This window comes from Rhinoraja longicauda, chromosome 6 (assembly GCF_053455715.1).
Source record: "Rhinoraja longicauda isolate Sanriku21f chromosome 6, sRhiLon1.1, whole genome shotgun sequence".
NCBI classification, from domain to species: Eukaryota; Metazoa; Chordata; class Chondrichthyes; order Rajiformes; family Arhynchobatidae; genus Rhinoraja; species Rhinoraja longicauda.
In genome coordinates, this window is record NC_135958.1 from 67,579,179 (window position 1) to 67,589,874 (window position 10,696).

General features: G+C 46.8%; 1 protein-coding gene across 1 annotated transcript in view; it reads left to right on the forward strand.

The window, feature by feature from the left end:
- The window catches only part of unc13d (unc-13 homolog D (C. elegans)), a 62,602-nt gene that overhangs the window by 40,742 nt on the left and 11,164 nt on the right, over positions 1–10,696 (forward strand). The window contains exons 22-25 of the mRNA XM_078401860.1: positions 3,584–3,676; positions 4,761–4,997; positions 7,192–7,260; positions 8,516–8,595. Coding sequence (XP_078257986.1) covers positions 3,584–3,676; positions 4,761–4,997; positions 7,192–7,260; positions 8,516–8,595 — 479 coding nt within the window. The remainder of the gene's footprint in view (positions 1–3,583; positions 3,677–4,760; positions 4,998–7,191; positions 7,261–8,515; positions 8,596–10,696) is intronic.

The window sequence follows — 10,696 nt, forward strand, 5'->3', positions numbered from 1 at the left end:
CCTCATCAGCCAGCTCAGGACCCATGGAGCCAGAGAGGAAGCAAGTCGTCCTCGATCCCGAGGGACTGCCTGAGAAGGAGATTCCCCGTGCTAACTACCACCGCAGTCTGTTGGTTCTTCATTTCCCCTCCAGAGCCTGGTCTGGGGAAGTCAATTATCCTCGCCCCAGTCATACAGCATGGAAAAGCCCTTCAGCCCTAATCATCTGTGCTGACCAAGCTGCCCAATCTAACTCTGACCCATTTGCCTGCTAAACCTTGAACATCCACATGAACACTCGATTACAAAGTGAACTAGTGCCCATCTGGTGTCGGGATTGTTCAAGATTTAGAATGAGGAGGAATATAATGTAGTTAAGAAAGTGAATCTTTACAGCTTCTCTGTAAATTCTTCTTCTATGGCAGAATATGAAAGGCCAGTGCTCCAGGCCGTGCCCCCGAGTGAGACGCACGCTCACTCTGCCATGTGGCTGACTCTTGCCCTCCCTCTGCAGTGGCCTGGCAAACCATTCAGTTCCAGCAAACAGCTTGGCCAAAACAGATTTTAAATTAGACTAAGCAAGGAGCATTGAACCAAGCGCAAAATTTGATTAAAGTCAAAAGCATGTGAACTCGATCAGCCTCACAAAAATCTTCTTCACTGACATCTGGGGATTTGCCAAAACAGGGAGCGTGTCGCTCAGGCAAGCTGAGCAACGATCAGTTAGGAACACAATCTCACCCCGCCCCTCACCAAGCACCGCGCAAGATGCCCCGTGCTGCAAGCTGGCAGACCATCAGGGAGGGGCTGCACTGTGACACGTGGTCAGGAGGGACAGACTCAATGCTGTCTCATGGCATCATCACCTGCTGCTTCCCCTCAGCTGATGACTCCGTGCGTCTCCTCGGTACTGAAGGGGAAGCAGCGATCATGGTATCGATGACCATCACCAGGAGAGGCTCAGCAATGCTGGTGCAGTAAATATACAAGTGTGGCAAGTATGGGAAGAAGGAGATCTTGCTGGGATTGTACAGGACGTGTAACATTGTGCATTAGCGTGGACTCTTCAAGGTGGGATACGGTTGGCTTGGGGTCAGTACTGCAAAGATTCATTCAAATGATTCCTGGGATGAGAGTGTGTACTGGAGGGAAGTTTTGGCAAAATCTCGATGGAGCTTTGAAGAATGAGAACTATCATTGAAGCTGAAATGGAAGAAGCAAAGCCCGATTCCCCCAGCCAGAAAGTTTAAAATAAAGGCTGTAGCCTCAGAGTATGGAATCCTCCATTTATGGTTGAGATTTAAGGTTAATCCATTTAAAATCACAGTCTAGATCAACAGGGAAAGTGGGCCAAGAAATGGCAGATGGAACATAACTCGGACAAGTGCAAAGTGCATTTTGCTAAGTTGAACCAGGGCAGGATTTACACAGTAAATGGCAGATTTTGGAGAGTGTAGTAGAACATAGAGATCCAGGAATATAAGTACATAGTTCTCCGACAGTGGCGACACAGGTAGACAGGGTAGGCAAGAAAATGTTTGCCAGGCTTGTCAACATCGGTCTTAAATAGATTAGTATCCTGTGTGAAATGATTACATATATGGCGTTGGCTGGGTCAGGTGTTGAAACATGTACTCGGGTCATATTCAGATTAGCTGTGGTTGATTTGGGTTTGAATTTTATACCTGAGTGGATCACCTGGAGATGTTTAGTTGATTGCAGAGTTCCATTCAGTTGCTGCCATTTGCAGCTCCTTATATAATGAAGCATTCCCACACCTGCCTGTGTCAAGTCAAGTCAAGTTTATTTGTCACATACAAGATGTGCAGTGAAATGAAAGTGGCAATGCCTGCGGATTGTGAAAAAAAAAATCAATTACAGCATAAAAATTAAAATTAATACAGAAAAACAATTTAGTCCCTGGAGATATAATAGTTAACAGTCCTGGTGGCCTGTGGGAAGAAACTCTGTCTCATCCTCTCCGTTTTCATAGTATTACAGCGGAGGCGTTTGCCTGATCGTAGCATCTGGAACAGTCCGTTGCTGGGGTGGCAGGGGTCCCTCATGATCTTGCTTGCTCTGGATCTGCACCTCCTGATGTATAGGTCCTGCAGGGGGACGAGTGTAGTTCCCATGGTGCGTTCTGCCGAACGCACTACTCTCCGCAGGGCCATCCTGTCCTGGGCAGAGCTGTTCCCAAACCAGATTGAGATGTTGCCGGACAGGATGCTCTCTACAGCCCCAGAGTAGAAGCATCGAAGGATACTAATTATGAATACTAATTATGTCACATAGTTACGGCCGATGATCTTCTTCCACAAGGCAGACCCTAAGCATCTACTTTTTAAAACTGACGGTGTTTCCATTATAACCATTGAACAGATAGGCAACTAGATTAGCCAGAAATATACTGTGGCAACCAGAGCAGGCTAGAGACTGAGTATCCTGTGGAGAGTGACAAGAAGAATTTCCACCACCTACAAGTCAGGAGTATGATGGAACCCTCTCCGCTTGCCTGGATGAGTGCAGTTCCCACACAACTTAACAAGTTCAACACCATCCTGGACAAAGAAGCCCAATTGCTAAAGGCACCATTAACCACCCCAAACGTCATTCCCTGCAACCCCAGCGTACCCTGGCTGCACTGGGTACCATCTACAAATGCTCTGTAGTATTTTACCAGATTTTCTTCAGCCCCACGCAAACCCATGACCTCTCCTTTGGAAGATGGGGAATTGACACAACCCAAAATTTATTCATTGTGACTGGGTGAAAATCCTGAAGCACTCTACTAGCACCAACACCCATCTCCAACGCACACTCTGAGGAACTCTGGTATCGGGATTAGCATTCACCTGGCAGTACTACCCACACCACTTGAAGAATAAAAATGACACCATGTTGTTCAGCCGGCAAAATTAAGGCTTGGAATTAGAGCCTGATTTTCGTAATGTGTCCCTGTGTACAGTGCTTTATTCTCTGTAACCAGTATACTCCGTGACCACATTCGTGGGTTTTATATAGAAACAGGAGCAGGAGAAGGCCCCTCGGCCCCTCAAGCCTGCCCTTCCATTCAATAGCGTGACCTTGGTTCAATTCCTCTTTCCTACCTGAACCCCATCAGTGAAATAAGCAAGTGTACAATGATCGATCGCCTGTCACGATGGTTGGAGACTAAAATGGAGCGTGTTGGTGATTTGTCCTGGTTACCCCGATGTCTGCATTCCCCCTGTCCCACATACAGCCACGTCATCATGGTTGGGAGAGTGAGGGTGGTGGACTTTGCAGAAGGATGCAACATCCTTGTGGGGGTGGTACCAGGCTCCTTGTGTGAGGCGATCTGGGGCAACAAGCTTGGGCACATGCAAAGATTATTAATCCTTCATAAGTCTGTCATGGGATGGGATATATTGCCTCAATCTGACCTCAAACACCATTCCCCACCCTTCAATCCCCACTGAGTACCGGTGAATGGATAAGATTCACCAGGCTGTAGAGGTGAGATTGTGTGACTGTCACCCTAAACATCTTGAAGCCTTGTCCAGTCTGCTTGTCTGCACGTGTGTCTTGAAACATTGCTAATCCTTGTGGACTCCTGTTGCAGGATATGTGCAAGATTGCATTAATGTACTGTCGACTCATCGAGCAGAGGGCAGAGGAGCTGTCAACCAACAAAGACCATGCCAACCAAAGTGATGTGAGTACTGACTGTAATTCATCCCAATCTGCACCTCATTAATCTGTATTTCATTAATAGGTCAAAAGATTTTAATTTCATTAATATTCTGCAGTAGTTGACAATAATATCTAATGTATTAAGAATTCACATGGTTAGAAGGACATGGCTATGCAACTGGGGAGTTAATGATAGAGAGAATTGGAATACAAACCAATATAAAGACATTTATTCTCAGGCAAGGGCATTTATTTACTGTGAGGTAGTGTGGTGTGTCTGGTTCTTGAATACTCGTCTCAGAAGAGTATTAGGTAGAAAATTTTATGATGTTGGCCAAGTGAACCACATATCCAAGTGTGTATCCAATTTATTATCCAAATGATGCCTGAATTTGGGGGTATTAGCTCCAGGGAGAGGTTGGACAAACGTGGATTGTTTCCTCTGGAAAGCTGGAGGTTGTGGGGAGGAGACCTGAGAGAAACATGTAAACTTATGAGAGGCATAGATAGGGTAGACAGTCAGCACTTTTTTTCCCCAAGACGGAAATATCAAATACTCAAGGGTATAACTTTAAGGTGAGAGGGGCAAGTTGAAAGGAGATGTGATGGGCAGGTTTTTTTACACCTGTGGTGGTGAGTGCCTGGAACACACTGCTGGGGGTGGTAGATGAGGCAGATACAATAAATAGTGGCATTTAGGAGACTTTTGGCAAGGCACATGGATATGCAGTGAATGGAGGGATATGGATTATTTGTAGGTAAATAAGAAATGGTCTTGGCATCATGTTCAACACAGACATTGTGGGCTGAAGGGCCTGTTCTTGTGCTGTACTGTTCTACGGTTCAGAAGAAAAAAATCACCCTGGAGTTCCCATCTCACGCAGGTACTATAAGAAGGAGGGGGTGGGGGTGGCTAAAGTGCCGTATATCTTGGTCGGTATATGAATATGGATTAGGCACAGGAGGTTGCAATTTGACCCCTCGGGGTTTTCTGCCATTTAATGGTCCATCTGGGCCTTTCCCATTTATGTTGCTCAATTTTTTAAAAACCATCATGTGGACAGTTTGAGATTATCTAATGACCTCCTTTCACAATACTTTCCTAGTCAGACGTGAATGCCGTGAGGTCACTCCACCTCTGTATGGTTCTCAATAACATGAGGCATCTCCGGGAGGTCATTTCCCAGCTGCCAGAAGACCTGGACTGGCAAGGCCTGAAGGAAGATACAGCCAACATGATTTCAGTGGATCAGATCCAGAACACACTGCACACCCAGCTGGAAAGAGTCAACGGTTCAATCAACAATAAGATCCAGGGTGTGATCCAGACCCTTGCTCAGAAGGTACTGAAGACATTTCAATGATCATCCAGGGGAATTTAACATGCGACTGCGGTTCTGGATGGCTGTTTTGACATTGGATGGGTAGATGAATCAGACATCTAAACACATGTTCAACAGAGGCCTCCTTGAGAAAAATGGGCTAGACTTATTTACTTTAGACTTCAGAGATACAGCGCGAATACAGTCCCTTTGGCCCACCGAGTCCGTGCCGACCAGCGATCATTCCATACACTAGCACAATCCCACATACCAGGGACAATTTACAATGTTACCGAAGCCAATTAACCTACAAACCTGTACGCATTTGGAGTGTAGGAGAAAACCGAAGCATCTGAAGAAAACTCACAAAGTCATTTTAGAATTTTAGATTTAGAGATACAGCGCAGAAACAGGCCCTTCGGCCCACCGAGTCCGTGCCGCCCAGCAATCCCCACACATTAACACTATCCTACACACACTAGGGACAATTTTTACATATTACCCAGTCAATTAACCTACATACCTGTACGTCTTTGGAGTGTGGGAGGAAACCGAAGATCTCGGAGAAAACCCACGTAGGTCACGGGGTGAACGTACAAACTCCGTACAGACGGCGCCCGTAGTCAGGATCGAACCTGAGTCTCCGGCGCTGCATTCGCTGTAAGGCAGCAACTCTACCGCTGCGCCACCGTGCCGCCCTTCTCATGGGGAGAAGGTACAAAGTCCGTACAAACAGCATCCGTTGTCACGATCAAACCTGGGTCTCTGGTGCTGTAAGGCAGCCACTACCACTGCACCACCCCATTATACACTGCTTGAACCTGGGAACATTTTTCCCTCCACCTACACCTCAGTCAATCCTGTTCCTCTACATCAGCTGGAAAACAGCTGAAGCTAAAGAGAATTCTAAACAAGTTAAATTAGGACAGACCCCACTTTTGTCTTTTTCACTTTGTCCAGTCCAAGACTTCAGTCCTTGATTATTAGAATGCTGTCAGTGCGATGTTGAACAGTGGAAGAGTTGTTGGTGCCTGCCGGGAGGGAGGTGGTGGTGAAGGCTTGTTGTCTCTGGAGAGATGAGTGAGAACGGAGGAGGGAGAAAAAATAAAACATCGCAGCAGTGGAGGTGTCCCCTGGAGTGGCTGGTAGACTGGGAGTGTCACGTCCAGAAGTTATGAAGACTCATACCATGGAGGTTAGGCAGCATCTCAGGAGAGAAGGAATGGGTGACGTTTTGGGTCGAGACCCTTCTTCAGTCTGAAGAAGGGTCTCGACCCGAAACGTCACCCATTCCTTCTCTCCTGAGATGCTGCCTGACCTGCTGAGTTACTCCAGCATTTTGTGAAATAAATACCTCCGATTTGTACCAGCATCTGCAGTCATTTTCTTCCTCATACCATGGAGATGAGACCTGTGGATTTTAGACCGACATGTATAATGCTGGAATACTGGAGTAAGAAACAGCGTAAAAAGTTGTTAAATACCAAAATATTAGGGCTTTTCCCCTCAGATGCTGCTTCACCTGCTAGGTATTTCCAGCATTCCTTCTCTCCCGAGATGCTGCCTGACCTGCTGAGTTACTCCAGCATTTTGTGAATAAATCGATTTGTACCAGCATCTGCAGTTATTTTCTTATACTTGCAGCTTATAATGTGTTCTGCCTTTGCAGAGGCTGGAGTGGGCAGGGCCAGCAGGTTCCCCTCTGAACTAAAATGCCGAACCTAAACTTCCCCCAGAAGGTGGGCAGGCTGCCGACATTAACGTTCTGAGGAAAGTTAGGCTCCATACTGACCTTTCAACTCTTGATGGTCGCTCTAGACTAAGTTCCCTGTCAATGCAATGGATAACATTAATGACTGATGAGATTTAATTTATCCTTTGAATGGAGCACACCTAACCCACACTAATGAAGGAGCTGTTCAGAGGTCTATTAATCAAGCAGTAACAGAGCAAAATAAGAAACAAATACTAAACCGCCACGGCTGGGAGTTTTACCAATGAGTCTCCCACTGCACTTGCTCGGCAGTCAGCAAAATGGCTGCTTCCTGCTGGCCCCAGGGATTGACTCCAGCTCCTGGTTTAACCTGTGGTTTAATGGCCCTGCTTTGTTTTTAGTGTTACTTTTCTAATCCAAGAATTGGGATTTGTGAAGCGGGGGGATCATTAAAGGCTGATTTAAAAACACCATCAAATGTAAATCCTTTGTGTTTACCAGCTGCAAGCAGACATAAAGAAACACATCCACAATCTGTCCACATCCTGTCATGACATGCCTTTGGAAAATGTGAGTACTATATGATTAACATTATAGAAAGTCTCGGCAATAGCAGTTACCCCATTTTCCTACATATTTATTCCCAGGTGATGGTGATCAATGTCAAGGCCCACATGCATGACTTTGAGAAGGAGGTGGTACATTGCTGTTTTAAGCCATGCACGTCTGGGCGCTGCTGGGGAGGGAGTTTCAGGATTTAGACCCAGCGATATCTTTCCAAGTCAGGAAAGTGTGTGACATGTCTGGGGAACCTGCAGGTTGATGGGCCGGCTGTGCCTGCTGCCTTTGTCCTCCTTGGTGGAGGTCATTGGCTTGGGTGATGGTGTCAGACTAGCCTGGATGAGTAGCTTTATAGATGGTACACACTGCAGCAACATCACCGGTGGCAGAGAGAATGGATGGTTAGTGTTAGGGTGTTAATCAAATGGGCTGCTCTGTCCCAGATGATACTGAAGTCTTGGAGCATTCTGTCACATTTCTGCCTTGTAGATGGTGGAACTGCCTGGGGAGTCCAGGAGGTGAGTCATTCACCAGAGAATGTGTAGCCTCTGGACCACTCCTGTAGCCACTACGCTTCTATGGCTGTCCAAGTTAAAATTCTTGTCAGTGGCATCCCCCCTGATATTGATGGTGAAGGACAATAATGGTATGGACTATCAAAGATAGGTGGTTAGATCTGCTTGTCGAGGGTGGTCATTGCTTGTCATTTGTGAAGTGAATGCCACTTATTAGCAATGAGCAAGATCTAGGCAGGCATGGAGTTCTTTGTGTACTGATGTTGTTTTGAATGGAATGGGGCTAACCTACCTCCATCTTTGTTAATCAATGACATTCTTTGACATTGATTGTCTGTGAGATTAATGGAGTGGAAAAGAAGGGAACATTTTGAGAATTAAGAACTTTGAGAATTGATATACAGGTGATCTAAAGCCACTGCAGGCTGCAGACATATACCCCTATTGCAATGTTTAAGAAACATTTACGATCGCAACGTTTAAGAAACATTTAGACGTGCATGGATAGGATACATCTAGAGGGATATGGCCAAGTGCAGGCAGGTGGGGACTAGTGTAGATGGGACATGTTGGTCTATGTGGCAAGCTGTTTCCACGCTGTAAGATTCTACGACTCCATGCGATCAATGTGGCTGATTGCAACTTCCTCTTCCATCTTTTATCATGTTTGTGTAATTAAGCTTTATACAGTAGATCTATTCACCAAACTTTTATATATGTCATAAAAATATTTGCTTCTATCCCTTTAGATGATTGAGCCTTTAATGAAATTTCTGGACAATGAATTTGCATACATGGACAGAAACCTGGTAGAAGAGAATTTCCAAAGGTATGTTGCAAACTGATTAAATGATCAAAAAGCATTTGTAAATCTGAAATAAACAAATTGCAGGGGTGTACAGACCTAGACAAAGAAAATATTTCTCATGTTTGTGCTGGATCAGTTGTCGAATATATTAAAGACGGGATTAGTAGATAATTTTAAGATAATGCAGTATATGGTCCAGTAATACCTGTTACTGACACAATTGTTTCAAAGCTCCAGGGTCCTGGAGTCAATCCTAACCTCAAGTGCTGTCTGTGTAGAGTTTGCACATCCTCCCTGTGACTGCATGACTTTCTTTCAGGTGTCCTGGTCTCCTCCAACATCCGAGGACAATTGGCCGCTGTAAAATGCCCCTAATGTGCAGATGAATGGTAGAAACAGGGTTGGGGGGCAGTTGTTGGGAATGTGGAGAGAATAAAATGGGTCAGGGTGAATGTAAAGATGGGTGCTTGGTGATCGGCATAGACTGGGTGAGCTGATGTTTCTGTGCTGTATCTCTCTACCACTCGGTTGGGTCAGTGTGGGAATGTGGCACTGAATTGAAGAAAATACCAGCCATTATCTTATTGAACAGCAGACCAGAAATGAGGGGCTGAATGGCCTGTCGCTGTTTCTATTTCTAATGTTAGGTATGTAACTTCTGAAGAATATCTTCTCCGTCTTCGGCTTTGACAAACATTTGCATCAGAAAACATCAATAAATTGCCTTTGACACATGAGGATATCAGAACTAGTGCTAGTCAATCTTAGTGAGCAGAAAGCTTGGCATCATTACAAACCCGATGTTAGTGCTTCAAGAAACCAGCGCAGGTATTTGATGACAGTTTACGAGTTAAGGGAGAGGCCATTCACCAGTTTACGGGGTAATCATTGATGTGGTTTAGATGGAGTTGATATTGAGTAATAAACTGGCACCAATCCCATCCAAGGTGTCTGCAATCACCTGCAGCTGCACTAGATGTGCTTGATATCAGATCATCTTTGTTTCACTGCCATCTTAGATTGTCAAATTGATAGTGGACCGTGTTCTCCCATATCTCTGTGACCGCCTCCAACCATAAAACTTCAATGATCATTACCCCTCCTGGTCTGCTCTCGAGAGCATCCTGTTTGTTTCTTTCCCTTGTCTGTACTTTGGCATCTCCTCCCCCCACCTCTCTGCCTCTCCAGCCCTCTCACAGCCAATGCTCCTTAATGCCTGTATGGAGTATGTACGTTCACCCTGTGACCACGTGGGCTTTCTCTTGGTGCTGTGGTTTTCTCCCTCACTCCAAAGACCGACAGGTTTGTAGGTAAATTGGCTGCTGTAAATTGACCCGAGGGTGTAGTTCTGGTGATTGCTGGCCGGTGTGGACTCAGTGGGCCAAAGGGCCTGTTTCCACACTTTATTTCTAAAGTCTAAAGCAGCGGTCTCCAAACTATGGCCCGCGGGCCACATCCGGCCCGCCACGAGTTTTTATCCGGCCCGCAGCAAGTTCTAAGGGGGCGGGGACTGGAGGCAGAAGCTGCCGGCGAAGGTTCACCGGAAAGCGGATCGCCACCGAACAAGAGCCGGGACAAGGCGAGAGATCACAGCGCCCCCTCGAAACTCCCCTCCTCGCCCCCGCCGCCGCTCAACCTGGGGGGGGGGGGGGGGGAGAGAGTCGGGTAGAGGGAGCAGCGGGGTGAGAGCGGGAACGTGGGGAGGGGGAGGGTGTCAGTGGGTGCTGCTCCCTCCCACCCCCCCTCCCTCCCTCCCTCCCTCCCTCCCTTCCAGAGCCAGCGAGATCTGCGTCGCTCCTCCACTCTATCCCCGGCCCCGTCTCCCTCTAACGCAGCAAAATAAGAACAAACACAAGTGAAACTTCCCTCCTCGCCACCGCCGTTCACTCCGGGGATGCGGGGCTTCTGAACAACAACTACACTCGTGTTTGTTCTTATTTCGCTGCGTTACAGGGAGACGGGGCCGGGGAAGAGAGTGGAGGAGCGGCGCAGATCTCTCTGGCGCTGGGAGAGAGGGAGAGGGGAAAGAGAGGGAGGGAGAGGGAGGGAGAGAGAGAGGGAGCGAGAGAGAGAGAGAGAGAGGGAGAGAGAGAGGGAGAGAGAGAGGGAGAGAGCATCCCCC